We start from the raw sequence: 15,594 nt of genomic DNA, 5'->3' as shown, positions 1-15,594 counted from the left end.
GGAAACAGCTGTCTAGGTACAGTTTTGTAGAAATGTTCTGAGGACTCCAGGGGCTCATAAGGTAACATGGGTTAATGTCATACTCCTGTGAAAAAGCATACATCTTAGTTAGAAGTATAAGTAGGAGTGTAAATAAATGAATAAATGGATAAGGCCTAAGAAAGGATCCTTCCATTCTGTTTTGTGATTATTTTTTTTTTATATCTAGTTTTGAGTATAACACCTAATGAAACATGGATTAGTTGGTTGGAACCAAGGGATAGCAAAGAGACTGGATGGGTGAAGAAAGACTGAAAGAAATTAGTTTATTTGGTCTGAAGAATATATGACTGAATGAAAACCTCTGTAAAACTTTGCCGGAAAGAGCAAAGTAGGAATTTCATTGTTTCCCTTGTATAAGACCATGAATACTAGACTTAAACTGAAGGAGATGAGATGCAAGTTAAGCATTATGAAAACTTCCTGATGACAAGAACAGTTAAGCATGATCATAAATTGCCTGTCCAGTCATGTATCTGCAGTGGCTTAGTTGGGTTGGTTTTGTCTTGGGGCAGGTTTGGGAGAGGTGATCTCTCCCTTCCAGCTCTATTTTCTGTGGTTTTGTTTAGCCAGTTACTTTATTAGGGAGAACTGTGTGGTTAAAATTCACCTTTTAAATTCAATTATTTGTGGATGCACAGAAGTAGAGACATCGCAGGTGCAAACACTACTTGAAGCTCACTCAAATATCTAGTCCCCACTCAAAACTTTAGCATGATCAGCTGTTAATATGAATGCTACACACACCACTCACCCAGATCACAAACCTGGCCATGATGAAGGGTCCAGCCCTGCTCTGCATTTCCTGCTAGCAAATGTTTCCTAGGGTAGTCGTGTTTGCTTTAAAAACCCTTTCAAATTAAAACCCTGCTTTGATTTTCCTGTTTGAGAATTATAATGCACTTGAGCAACATAGTGCTCACTGTGGCTGCTAGGTGCTTATATACAGTGGTACAGTTCTGTTAATGATGGCTTTCTTCTCTTTCCCCTTCCCTTTCCAGAAATGGAATGTGAGTCAGACAAAGATTCGCATAATTTCAACAATAATATTCATCCTGTTTGGCTGCGTGCTGTTTGTTGCTCTTCCTGCAGTTATATTCAAGCACATAGAAGGCTGGAGCACACTAGATGCAATTTACTTTGTGGTTATCACTTTAACTACCATTGGATTTGGTGACTATGTTGCAGGTAAGATTTTCTCATAACTCTTTATCTTATAGTATTTTGCACAATGATACGTGTTCTGCATTTTTTTTATTATTTTGGGACAGACACATCTCTGTTGTGGTGCCTCTCTCCTAGTTTTACTCTTTATGGTACTTGTGTCAGTGCACGTGAGGGGACCTGCCCTCATCTTGGATCACGTGGCAGGCTGGTGGGACAGTGAAACGCATGGTACCTGCCTCTGCATACTACATTTTTTCTTCTCCTGTGCTGTTAAAAGATGCTTTACTTAATTTTTAGGTAGATTTTTTTTTTTCGTTCTTACAGATTGAGTGAAGTGCAAGAATTAGTACAGTATTTTAGTCTGCTGAATTTTTTTTTTTTCCTTTCACCTGGAGTCTCTTAAAATGTCTCACCCTGTGAAGTTATATGACATAGTTTTTGTGTGCATCTCTTACTTTCAAAGTGTTGTTCCAGACCTCTGTTTCTGCCATTGAGATGTCTCTATTGCTGTTGGATCCTTCTTCTGGGTTTTTTCTTTTGTTTGCTATGTATGCATTTGTCCATGTGTATCTTGTAATGTTAGGAGAAGGTTTAGCACAGCCCGTAGATAACCTGCGTTGGAATGGTTGCAAATGACTTTGACAAACTCAGGTAAAAAAAGCTTGGGCCGGTTCTCTGCATCAGCGTCTTTCTTGAAAAGGTGTTAGACCACTTCTCAGAATAGGATTGAGTAAGTATATGTTGTCTGTGAGGAAGCGTGTTGGTCCGAGTCAATGGTGTGTTGTGGTGAGGATTAGAAATTCAGAGCATTGTGCTCTGAGTCCAAGACTTGCTTTCTTCAGCCTGATCTCATGCTTCTCCTGATGCAGCACCATCACCTCTCTCTCTTTCATGAGATGCAGCTCTCCCACCCCTGAACTCTGTGCAAGGCAGAGGTAGCTGAGAAAGGTAGCCGAGAAGGACAGCGGTGCTGGGCTGCTGTCAGTGAGGTGCCCTGCTGGAGGGAAGCGTTTCTAGCAGACATCCACGTCGTGTGGGATCCTCCCGTGTCCCACCTGTAGTCAAGGCTGTTGCACCAGCCCAGGTGCATCAGGGTGAGGGTCTCAGGTTGGGTAGCTCCTCCTAGTGACTTGCAGGCCTACCTGCAGTTTGCCTTGATGCCAGGAATGTGACCGGTTTTGTCACTGGCAAAAGTTTTTCAGGCTGGTGATGTCCCACAGAGACCTCTGAAGTGTCTGAACTGTTTGGCATATTCATAAATGAGCTGGGTGAAATGGGGGGAAATTTAATCAGTGTTGAAGATACTAAGTTATGCAAGCAGTTTGAAAAACAAAGGCCATATGAGAAGTTGCCCAAGATTCTTATAAATTATGGAACTGGAACGCAAAATGGCAAACGAAACTTATTTGGACTTTTACATAGTTTTTTGTGATGTTTCCCAATTTCTTTTGAATGTGTCTCACTGATTTCTCCCTTTCCCCTTTTCCTTTCCCAGATTGTTTTTCTTATTTCCATTTTGTCTTTAGGAATCTGTGATTCTGGTCAGATTCTAACTAGCACCAAATAAAAAATTTATGCCGTTTCCAAGCCAAGAGTCTGGGTATTTTAGACTTCAGTTCCTGAGGGGTACGTGTATGTCAGGGAATAAAAATAATAGTGTATAAAGGCTTGGTTATATTTACTGTAAAGCATTATGTGAAATGGCCCACTTGGTTCAAACTAGAACACTGAGTACATTCATCATTGCTGTCATTATAAATTTCCACGGATTTTTCTATTTGTAGACCACTTGATATCATAATTTGTTCCTACCTCATGCCTGGTTTTTTAATTTTACCAGGAAATGCTTTCTCTTTCTACAGAATGTCCTTGAATTACATTGTTCTATAGCTTATGGCTTTTTATGGTTCACTTCATATATATTTTTTATTTTAAAGTTCCACCGTAAATGCACGATGTCAAAAATGTCATGAATGTTTTCCATTTTCTTTTGGAGTAACATGCACGAGACTTGTATTTGTACTGTAATAAGTTATTAACAAGACTTCAGTGTGGGGGAAATGGATTTGTACTTGCAGAGATGATGCTCAAGAGAACAGAGTGAGATGACTATATCTCCATCATAACTGGGAGGCTAACATTGCCACTGGACTGTATTTTGTCAGAGATGAAGTTGACAATATTATCATCTTTGCGTGGACTAACATACTCAGTTTATGGCAAATAACCTGAAGGGTTTTTTCAAAAAGGTCCATTTGTTTTCTTGTCGTTCCCATACAAAATTGTCTAGTTAAATAAGAATTCTGAAAAATAGGTGAAGTATTCATTGACTCTGCTTTACATGATGGAAGTCTACAGTTGTCAGTGTGCATAAACACCAAGCTATTTGAAGAAAACTCACATTGCAAGTTCTTAATAGAGCTGATAAAATTTGTCTCAAGGGCCAGGATTCCATATTAATTTTGAGGAAGTATGCAGAATCTTTTGCACGCTAACAAATTAGTGAGTGGGGTTTGATTTTTTTATTTGCTTGTTTTTCTTTTAGGTAAGTCATAACTACCACGCGGACACCAAAGGCCATTGATATTTTTTTCATCTAGAACATTCTTTCCTTGAAGTTTAGGAAAGCTGAGCACCATAAACAGAGGCGAAACAAGCATGTAGAGTTAAGGCAGTAGTGCTGTATAAGGCTGTAGGGGAGGCTGTCAGAATATGGGTATTGCATCTGAAATTGTGGCTCTAGAGCATGGTGGTGTTGATTCTGGTTTGTCATGGTGAGACATGCAGCAGGCAGAATGAAGCTTTAGTCCACTTAGTGCCTAGATGGCAAAGCATTTAGAAAAAAACTCATACTGGCATTAATTTATTCCTTTTTCTGATTTTTTTTTATTTTTCCTGGCCAAAAAGGCATGTTTTTAAATAATACTTGGAGTGAAAATTACCTTCTTCTACTCAGAATTATAGTCAAATCTAAAGCAGAGTGGTGGGCAGTGGTATTCCAATTTGCAATTATAGTGAATTAGAGTGAACTCTTTTAGTAATAAAAATACAATTGGCAGTTCTTGTAGCATATTAACGGTCCATGGTATATTTCATGCTTATGTGCCAGGTTTGGCTCAAAGTTCCCCCCAAAATCCCTAAATATTTGAAAACTTCCAAATATTCTGGTAATTTTTTTTCCAGTGAACTGTCATCCCAGAGGAAAAAACGTAAGCTTCCAAGCCCTACCTGCAAATGTCATGGCCGTGATAATATGTGTATTGGGGTTAAAATAAACATTTCTTACAATATCTGTGACTTCTCACTAATATGGAACTCACTGCTCTCTGGCACCACTACAAGTAAGAGTTGAAGAGAAGCCCTGAAGAACTTTTAGGAGGTAAAGGAGAGAGTGTTTCTGAATAGCTGTACCAAAAGGGAGCCAAAAGAACCTGGGATTCAGGAACGTAAAGGTGTTAAAAGGCTGTAGTGCAGGTTGTCATATTAGAAATTCTTGTACAGTTATCCATAATTTTTCTACAAGTGTCTTCCCATTTGTACTGGAGACCAAGGACTCTTCCTAGAAACTAGAATGCCAAAATGTCCCCTTTTGTACTCAGAATCTAGGTTGCTATTTGGAGCCTATGGAAATTTCAGCTGCAGTTTCCACCAGCAAGAGAAGCCTTAAGGCAATGTGTAATTTTTTAGTATAATGAAAGATATTATTGGGTACTAAAGTTAGCACTGAGGTATGTGTATATATAGATATATATGTATAACATGACAATATATTGTTCGTATGTGCAGATTAATCATTCAACTGCAGTGCAGATTGGAAGGTATAGTCAAGTATTTCTAAGGGTGTTAATCTGACACATTTCAAATCTGAATTAGATGAGATGTCCAAAACCTGACTGAATTAAGTAGAGGTCAGAAATATAAATAGCACATCAGTAGTCTGTTTCACAGTGGGGCATAATGATGATATAAGGTTATACTGCAATCAGTCCAGTTCAGCAGATCACAGAATTTTGCAAGTCTCACTTTAAGAATGTATTCTAACTCTTTTTTTTTGTTGTTGGTGGTGTTTTTTTCCCTTGTTTGAGCTCTGATTTTTAGCTTGTTGCTTCTTTACTGTTTTGGTCTGTAATTGAATTTGGTGTATTGCCACTGTAATACAGATATCTGGGTCTGCACTGTATTGCTTGGCCTGAGACCCAGTTTGTAGAGTACTGAGGTATTTTAGTCTCATTTAATGTCACCGAACTGGAACGCTTCACCTGGTGGTCATAGCAGCCCAGTTGTTCTGCTCTCGCTACGTGATATTACTTACCCGGCAGAAAGACCTCTACATAAAGAAATAGCAGTCATGCTGAGCAAGAGGCGTGTGTCGAGCATCCCGTAAGAGCTGTGCGCTCTCCCGCAGGCTTTGTGTCTTTTTTTGGCATTTGGAAGTGCTCTTTGCCACCTCAGGACTTCACGTCCATAATAGGGGCTGTCTGGTGTGAACCATGCAGCTTGCTTTAAGCTGAAGTCAGCGTGCCGTGTCTTGCTCAATTTCTGTATAGGGCAGCGTGTGAGGGCTGTTGTATAGCTGTGCTTTGTATTCTGAAGTAGCTCTCCATTTTCCACTGAGTGGCATCAAGTAACTCGTATGGCCTACTTACATTCTCTCTCGCAGACAGTGCAATGTTACCTTGTCCCAAGCACGCTGCTTTTCCACGTCTCCGCGTAAGCTACCTTTCTCCTTCCCTTTTTGCAGTCCTCGGAGGTAATTCCTTTCAAGCTGCAGGGCTGAACCTCCATATTTCTTTGAAGGGGGACAAATGACGTTTCAGGATTATGCCACTTGGCCGGGTTTGTCACAACAGCGATGGTGGACAGCTACTCATTCTGCAATTAAAACTGTGTTGGGATTTAATCACGTTTCTATACCCAGAATAATTTGTACTGCTGATAAAAAATAATAAAGGCATTTCCTTTTTTGAAGGGCCAACTTTTGAATAACACAGAAATTGTGCCGGTAAGGAATTAAGATACTCAATGCCAATAGCACTTTCTGTTCTCTGCTTCTCCCTTTGAAGCAAAAATGCAAAGAAAACCAGACAACCTTACAGAAAGAATTGCATGGTTCTTTTTTTCCCGTCAGTTAGCTGTAGAAAGAATGGGGAAAAGAGTGGCAACAACAAATAAAAGTAGTTACTTAAAATGTACTTGTACATTAATACATTAAAAATACATGTATTTGGAAACCTGAGAACCAGAATCTGTCCTAATGCACCCCTGAAATCTTCTCTAGTCCCACCCTTCACTAAAACACAGAGATTTTCACCTCAGTAAGAAATATATGTTTGGGCCATAAAACAACCTATGCCTTCCTTCCAAAGTGTTGAAAATCCCAAATAATTTAACAGTTGTTTGGCAGATGTGAGAATGGTGGCAGCAGCAATACAATAGCCTGTGATGAAGACGGGTGGAAAAACTCTTTGATTTCTCATAGATTTCAATGGACTTTGGATCAAATCTTAACCACAAAACACCTCAGCGGTAAGCTGTGGCTGCTCTTGGTAAAAGATTATGGCAGCGAGACTTTTAGTCAAAGAGTAAACACACTCCAGTTGGAAAATATATGTCTTCTTTATTATGGTTGTAACCTATTTCAGATAGAGGTCAAACAAAGTTGGAAAAAAGTTTTTCCCCTTGGCCCACAAAATTGGTTTTGCCAAACGAACAACAAAATTGAGCTTCTGCCTTCTCAGCATTTTGCTTCCTGAAGGGTATATAAAATAATCTGCTTTGCAAAAGAAAGATGATAGCATTATTAAGTCAAAATTATGCTATGAAAAATCCATGCAAATGCATCACGTTGATATGCTTTTAACAATGTTACCAGTAAAATCATTAGATGAATTATCTCATATTCTTCAGTATAAATACATTTACCTATACATGCTCATATCCAAATACATTCATACCCATTTATGTGAACTGTAAATCAGTAGTTAATGAATTCCATTTACTTTAAATTCAGTATAGTTGACTTTTGATCGTGTTTTCCTACCAGTGAAATCCTATTTAATGACATTCCCAGGTAACTGCATTATAGCACTCCATGACGTTTCAGCATCACAGGAGACAGTAGTTATCTCAGGACAAACATCCTGAGGTATGTCATTCTCTCTCTCCCTGGTGTTCCATTAAATTGAGCCATCACCCGAGGAGTTCTTGAAATTCAGAAACTCAACAGCCAATGAAGATTTCAGCTGTTCAGCCTATTTCTAGAGGGTTGTTGACTGTCCATTTCTAACTTTAGGAAAGCTGAACTCCTTTGGGCATGGATAGATGGAGCCATCTCCTGGCCAGACAGTAAAGAAAGCTCTTGATTGAATATGAATGTGTCCTAACTCCTGCCCTCATAATTAACCTTGCTGTAAACAAATTAGGTATAAACTGTGAAGGAAATGCTCCGTGTAGACTTGCAGAGTTAGGTTCCAGTTTCAGTTTATAAACTGAACACATCAAAAATTAGAAGCCAGCTTGGTGGATGCTTTATATGATACTTTCTTGTGCACTCTATGAACAGCTGGAGAAGAAGGTGAAGCACCGAGCATGGTTCATTACTAGCTCCTGATAGAGCAAAGGCATGATAGTAATCAACCATTTTTTTGAATGACAACAAATTTTGGGTGAATCATCCTTACCTATTCTACGGGATTGCCATGAGCTGGATGACTTTAACAGATCACCTCATTTCTGATATTTGGTTTGTCTTGGTCTCTGACAAACTGAACCCTTTGGTGTCTGGCAATCTTCTGTTCCAGACAGAGCCCTGACTTCTACCTTACTTGTGAATGTGCAGGAGTCAAAGTATATCCATTTTTGCAATGTGAATTCATCTCTTGCGTAGTTGAGTAAACAACTCCAGCTCAATGGATCTTATTGATGAAAAGGCTTATTGACATGAGAATTACAAATTTCTGTCTATGAGGGCTTTCATACAAAGATAACTATCAGTAAAATTCTGTGTTATTTGCATGTAATCTCTGTGACGATTAGATAATAACAGCCAGAAAAAAACATTACTCTCATGAAGAGTTAGTCTTGTTACTGTAACAAGGTGCTTGATATTTTGGGGGCAGTTTTCCTTTGACTGTTCCAGTAGAGGATGCAGATACATAAAACAATATATTATGTACCCATACAGACTACTTTAATGTGCCTGAAAAGGTTTTACTGTAGAGTTTCTTCAGTTGTGGGCAGATGTGCACATCAGACTTCTACTTGCAGCTAACCCAAACTAAGAACCTGATTTTATTTGTCATAATACAGCTGAATTGCAAGTGTAAGGTTTCTGTTTTATTGTACTGCAAGATGTGAAATGTGAGTTGTTTTGTGTTGTCAAGAGCTCTGGATGAACATAACTTTTTTTGTGTGGAAATAAGACATCTGTTCTCTATAGCTGTATTGTACCTGAAAGCTCCATTGAAGACATCTCTGAAATTTATCCTCTTTTACTTTAACACTGGAAGGAAGGAAGTGACTGGTGCTTATGTCAGTGGGATTCAAAAAAGCTGCCTTCAGCTGACATTTATTTTATCCACCTTGTTTTGAGTATGATCAGTTCAGCTCAAATCCCTGCACCCTGGTTTCCTCTTCTGCAAAATGGAGTTGATAATGTTTGCCTACCCAACAGGGACACTTGGTAATGCAGGTGCTGTTCTTCTTTACTGGGTCTAAAGGATTCATGTAAGTATTAAGATGGGTTTCAAAGTCATTACAAAATCATATTTCTCAGGATATGAACACATTACGTATTCCAGAACAATACTTAAAATTTGGCACAGCATTGTTATTTGGAGCAGGTGGGAAGTCCTTTCGTTCAAGCTCTCCTCTATGACCTCTACCTTAAATAATGATATATCAGAAGTTGAATCAATTTGTCTGTGTTCATTTTTGAATGATTAGCAATCATTTCTAAAATTTGCATGTTCCGAATTGTGTTTTCAAGAGTGGATGAATTTAGATCATCGTTTCTTCAAATTCAACAAAATGTTTTGCTATGAGTTTTTGCATGGGTAAGAAATGGAAGAAGTTGTAAGAAATATCACTGTTTTTTAAGGAAAATAATTAATTTTAAAACAGTTTTGTACCTATAACTATGAAGTCTGCTTTAATTTTAACTGTGTTGTTTTTCAGGGGGATCAGATATTGAGTACCTAGATTTTTATAAGCCAGTGGTGTGGTTTTGGATCCTTGTTGGGCTTGCTTACTTTGCAGCTGTCCTCAGCATGATTGGAGACTGGCTAAGAGTCATATCAAAAAAGACAAAGGAAGAGGTAAGAACATTTTGAAAGGGGAAGAAATACTGCTTTTTTAGAACTTGGATTAGAAGTCAGATGAGCTTATAGCTGCTTTTGCTCTTAGGGCGTAGGTCAAAGCTGTTTATGTATGAAGTATATGCTGCAGCTCAAACTACAGCAAACTTTGCAGCAGTCTAGTCAAACGTACAGTGATTTTTACATGGCTGCATATAAAATTAGATTAAATGTATTATTAAATTAAGTGTATATGCACAATTGCACCTGATTTACAGGAGAAAATTCTCTAAAAGCATTATTCTAGACAATAGAATGTAGTCCTTAATTTTTGAGGCAAAAATCATTCTGCTTTGGTTGTTTCTATATGGGATGCAGGTATGTATAAAAACAAAAAAACCCAAAAAACCAAAACTGGAAAAAAAAAAATCAAAACCAACCAAACAAAAAAAAAAACCCCAAGCCAAATGACCACATCTCTAAATAGTTATATTCAAGATAACTTTGATCATTTTATAGTGGTAAGAGAATAAATGTTTCATATCATGCAAGGTATTGGAATGAATTATTTAAATATGCCTGGGTGTATTTTACCATAATATTTTCAGCAGCGTGCCTAGTTATTTGTAGTCAGGTGCATTGTTTTCAGTTCAAATACATTTTCACTTGTAAATGTGTATTTATCATTCCAATGATGCTATGATATTTTACTGTAAATTTTGTCATTTAAGAAAATGTCCTGGTTTTGAAAATGTTGTAGGATAAATGAAATTTGCTTTGATTGCAGCTAGCACAGTTCAGGATTTATTAGAAGTTTGAGAAATAAATTAATGTCGTTTTAAGCAGCATATTATTTCCCTCTAATTTAACTTCAGTTCCTCTGCACGCATCAGTTCGTTTGTATGACTCAAATATAAAACCTCTAATTTCTTTTTTTGATGGAATGAATATGTTGGTTATTGTGCAGTGGCCTGCTACTTACATTGTTTTAAATTGTTTTCCTAGCTGTGGGGCACGGCATCAACGCCTAGATGTAATCCTGGCAATCCTTGGGTTCCCAAAGACCTTGCTATGAAGGGTAGCTTACCCCTCTATACCTTCACTCAGTCCAGACCCTCAGGGTCCCTGCCGCGTTCTGACCGGAGGGCAGCAGTGACGGTGACAGCAGGCAGGGGGATGTGAGCTGGGCGCTTGGGCAGGATTAAGCCCACTTTGTGAGGCATGTGGGGGGGGCAGCCCTTGCTCGTTGCCCTGGCCATGCTCATAGCTCTTTATAGGTAGAGACAGCACTTTTACCAGGCATTTCGCAAACACTTAGCTCCGAAGCAGAGGACAATATTTATTTGACCAATTTCATTTAAAGAGTATCATCTTTTGCCTCTGTGCTGTAAATTTGAAATGGTATTTATAACTTCCCTTACACAACGAGCTTTACTAGTGTCCTTCACAGATAGGGAGCAGCACGTATCACACAAGCATTCCTATTTGCAAGTTCAAGAGTTTGCAGGATCATAATTTTGTTTTCTGGAAAAGCACTGAGGGCGTCTTTCACACCGAACTCCATGATTTACAGTGGCTGCAGGGAAACCAATAGATTACTTCAAATGCCATTAACCTGCACCGTTTTTCTTCATTATTTTGAACTTCAGAACTAGGTCAGTCTAGCCCATTTTTCCCTCTGCGCTAGGAATAAGTAAGAGCTGGGCAAGCACATGTGGTGTTTCCCCTGTGCGCTCTTCTGGTGTCTAACTGCTCTCAACTTGGGGCATTTCCTAAACTGCATTTAGTTTCCCTGGGCTACTTGTTTCTGGATTCTTGAAAAAATGTGGTACAACTGAGGCGCTATGACTTGGGACTATGCAAAAATACCTTGTTCATGCATGGTTTGCTGCATTTCCTCAGACATTGGTGACACAGTCTAGTTCTTCACACTACTTCCTAGAATTAATCTGGTCTTTAATCTCACTTTTCTCATTCTTGTCTCTTTTATCCAGACAGTAAGATGCTATTGTGACTATATAATTTTACATAGCACACTCAGGGGTTAACCTTGTTTAGAGTGTCTCATTATCCATATTATTACAATGATGATAATATATTAAGAATGTTTGAGTTTTGTAATATTGTGTTTTTATTTTATACTGAAGCTATTTCAATGCAGATTAAGTTTGGAAAAGATATAAAGAAGCATGAATTGAAAAAACTTATGGATTCCTTTACCACATTAAACATATTCCTATTTTTATCAAGTAAAACTCCATTTCCCAAGTTACGGAGCAGAGTGCTATGCCAGACTTTCTTTTCTCAGGCACCAAGAATGTATGCCCTATTTCATCTTTCCATTCTTTTTCACCTTTGTAGCCTAAACAAGCGTATTCATTTTGTCTACAGAAAGGAAAACCTCATTCTTCAGATATATCCAAATTCTTTTGGCTGATGCAGGTATTCAGGATTTTGCTGTATACAAGTGTCTCGTGTTAGGTTAGATTAAAGATAGACATAACGTAATTGGTACCATTTGTTCAATTAATCGTATCTCTGATGTTCAGAAATCTCCTCGCAACTTCTTAAACCATTGTTCAGGCATGTCTCAGAACTCATAACAAAGAAAATGTTTTAGCAGTTTAAAAATGCTACAGTTTTAAAAATGACAGTGACCAGTTTGAGAACCGAATTATGGCACAGCACAAGTTGTGTGCGAGTTAGAAAATTATTTCTGTATTCTGTCCTAATGTTACTTTGTAGAAAGTTAGTTATATAAATACATGGCATTTTGCTATAAGATTGGCTGTGTTTGAACAGAAGCATTGTACAAATATTCACTTCACAGGTAGCATTCTGTGATAAAAACTGCTGCTCTTAGCTCATCCTTACTATGATCCTTCCTCATCCTAGGAAAATTTGAGTGAAGAAGCTGAAGGAGTTTAGTGGAAATGTAGTCATCAAGTCCCCTCTATGCCAGCAGAAGCCAGAAGAGACTGAATTTCTTATATTGTCTGTTTTTTCAGTTAAACCTAAATTTACGATGGTCTGTTCCAGCTTCTATGGATGTAGATTATAGTAGAGGAACCTATCTGGAGTTCAAATAGTAGAAATGGGTGCAATGGAAAATACTAGTTCTAAGCATGTTTTTTAACTGCCTTTTAAGGAAACATTCTGTCAGTCCTTGGGGAGATAGATCGTTACACCTAAAGGTAGCCTTTGAAATTAGAAACAATATTTATGCACTGAAATCTAGTGAGAGACAGAGGCTATGATAAAATCTATAGGACCATAATTAATGCACTCTGAAAACTGAAACAGTTTGATATATTCCTTCACAAAACTTACTGAGGGTATCAACACCTGCAAGTAAACAAGATTTTGTGTAGGATTTGTATCTTACCTTCCATACCATTAAAAAAATAGTAGTAGCCTACCACGTTTTAGATGCAGGAAGGAGCAGATCATTCAGTAGTGATCGGTTGTGTTGGTTTCAGTGGTCCAAGACTGAGGGCTGACAGCAGCCAAGTCTAGGGATTGTACCAGAGTTGAGGATGAAGACAGGTTGCAAGTGTCGAAAAGCCCTTCTCTTTACTTCCCCTCAACAACCAAAACTGTATACCAACCAAAGTATTTGATATCTCTCTTGATAGGCAGCCATGATAATCTCCTTTTTGCCTTTTCCTGTAGTCTAAAGTAAAAAGTAGTTTATCATAGCATATTTAGGGTGTGTGTTGTGAAAGGAAACCTCCGTATTCTGGGCAGTGGGCATGCTGATAATGAGTGTCACCTAATATCTGTAGTCCTGTTCGTGTTTTTCTTGATGCAGTTGCAGCGTTCTTAAAAGCAGTTTACGTAAGACTTTGCAGTAATAATGCATTTCACTGATTCAACAAAGCATCTGTTTTTTTTCAGGATACTACCAGGAAAGTTTGCCATATGCAAGTGGAACTGAGACAAAAAAATCTGATCAGATGTGCACTGATCCACAATAATGCTGTATTTTGATATTAAAATCCAGATAACCAGAATGTCTGTCAGTTGCTCGGGTGGCTTTTGTCTCCTGAAATACTCTTGAGAGTTTTGAATGCATCAAATGGGGAGGGAAGTGAAAGACAAGTAGAGACAGAAGTGGGAGTTTTAGAAGGATAGATCTGCTGCTGGAAGCAGTTCATACAGTAAGATAGATGAAGTGTCAGAAAGTCACTGGAACATGCTGTGTGCTATAATCTTAAGTAGGCGATCTGTCTCTGAAGTTCAGCTTCAGCTGCACTAGCTTGCCTTAAACTCCCTCCTCTTCATTATTCTCTATACTCTGATTACTCAGAGCACTTTTAAAGTCTTCTGATTTTAGTCTCTTTGGAAGGTAAAATTTCCACAGGATTTTTTCCTTGTCATATTTTCCTTTTACTTCAGTGTGCTGCAGCTTCTGAATTTCAGCGTTTCCAATGAAAATGCCTACCCAATCAAGATTCCTAGTCATTTGGGCTATACGTTTCACATTCCTCTTTTTAAAATTAAGTGCTTATGTCCCTTGGCCTCATGGTATTCTCTTTAAGCTCTAGTCCAGACTCCATTCAAGTCAATGAAGATGGGATTCATCTTCAGTTAAGATATCAACATCTGACCTAGTCATCTACGTTACCTTTATAGTCAGTGGAAGGAAACGAGTGTTTCTAGCATAATCCTTTTGAATTTTTTAAGGCATCTACAGTATGAGATGCATCCTGGAAGAGCCTGTCCTCCTCACTGTATATCAACGGTCCAGGTGACTGACTCATGTTAGACACCGGCTCAGTTCGCACAAGTGATTTTTCATGCTGAGTTGTCTTTCTTTTGAATTGAACAATATTGATCTAGCTTTAAAAACCGAGCCCAAAATTTCATGAGAAATAGCACATTCACTTCTTGTGGAAATTAAAGAGGCAATTTTTATCTTTGATATTTATAAACAAATTAAACAAATTTGACTGATCTGAATCCTCATTCAGTTTAATCTTCTTGGCACCAGTGGCAGAGCTGTCACTCATGTCTGTCAAAACAGAATTAGGCTTGTCATGATGATGCCATGGAGATTATCACACTCCCTATAATATTTGTTGTATTTTCATTTTACTAGCTTCAGGCTAAAGGTGCTCACCTCTCATAAGGGTCCCAGCCTAAAGAGAACTTGAACCCATCTCTCATATCCCCCAAGGAGGGACCCTAAATGTAGGCTGTATGCATGAAAAGATGAAAATATGAGCGTGCTCAAGTAAAAAACAGTTTTGTGAGGTTTTAGTGAGTTGAACTGGTATACAAGGCAAACAGATAGGCCTCAGAGGCTGTTTGGTGAGGGTGTCTGACCACGGAGGAGGAAGGATAAGTTCTTTCAGTAACGGTGAGCTCTTAACCTGGCTCTCGCTGTTTTTTAAGAAGCAAAATCCATTCGCTTAGAAATGAAGGTGGTAATAACTGTTCAGCCTGGTGATCAGAGGCTTTTTACAAAGGTGAGCCCAATTGCCAGTCCATTGTGCCTTGTTTTAAGCGAGATGGATCAGCTTCTGTTGAAGAAAACAACCATTTGTGCTTTTTCTTTTCTTACAAAAAAATTAAAAAACAGTTGCAGTAGTTTTAAGAATTAAGTGGATATTCAAGTTCAGTGGGTGGGTCAGACTGACTTGATGGAATTCTGTTCCTAAAAAGCACTGAATCAGAAATATTTGTGGGAGACAGTCACGGTGTGAGAGCAATTGCATGTGGGGCCCTTTTGCAAGGCAATGATTAATAGGGGTGACACAATTCTAGGATGTGCAAGCAGGGGATTGTTGACTTTCTGTAGGAAATTGGTGTTACTGCTGCAGGTGTTATTGATAAGGTATATTACCAGAAAACAGTTCCTAGATCTGTGGTCTAAACTTTGGAAAGAATACAGTACGCTACAAAAATGGCAAAAGAGCCATCTGAAGAGAAGTCTGTCTAACATTTAGAGTTTTTTACAGTCCATCCAAGATATACACAAAAGCGTGTATGAGACAGAATAGCCACATTCAAAAAGGTGGTTGTGTCTAATAATTTCTATGAGATGGGGGGGGGGAAATATAAAATATTCCTACAGTAAATACAGCCATAG

At 38.4% G+C, this 15,594-nt stretch overlaps 1 protein-coding gene across 2 annotated transcripts in view; it reads left to right on the top strand.

The window, feature by feature from the left end:
* Positions 1–15,594, top strand: part of KCNK2 (potassium two pore domain channel subfamily K member 2) — a 134,209-nt gene that overhangs the window by 105,140 nt on the left and 13,475 nt on the right. For both annotated transcript variants that reach the window (XM_063328463.1, XM_063328464.1), the window contains exons 6-7: positions 1,041–1,227; positions 9,382–9,521. In XM_063328463.1, the coding sequence (XP_063184533.1) occupies positions 1,041–1,227; positions 9,382–9,521 (327 nt within the window). The remainder of the gene's footprint in view (positions 1–1,040; positions 1,228–9,381; positions 9,522–15,594) is intronic.

The sequence above is a fragment of the Chroicocephalus ridibundus genome, chromosome 3, assembly GCF_963924245.1.
Source record: "Chroicocephalus ridibundus chromosome 3, bChrRid1.1, whole genome shotgun sequence".
Taxonomy (NCBI): Eukaryota; Metazoa; Chordata; class Aves; order Charadriiformes; family Laridae; genus Chroicocephalus; species Chroicocephalus ridibundus.
This window is presented reverse-complemented; position numbering and strand designations above follow the sequence as displayed.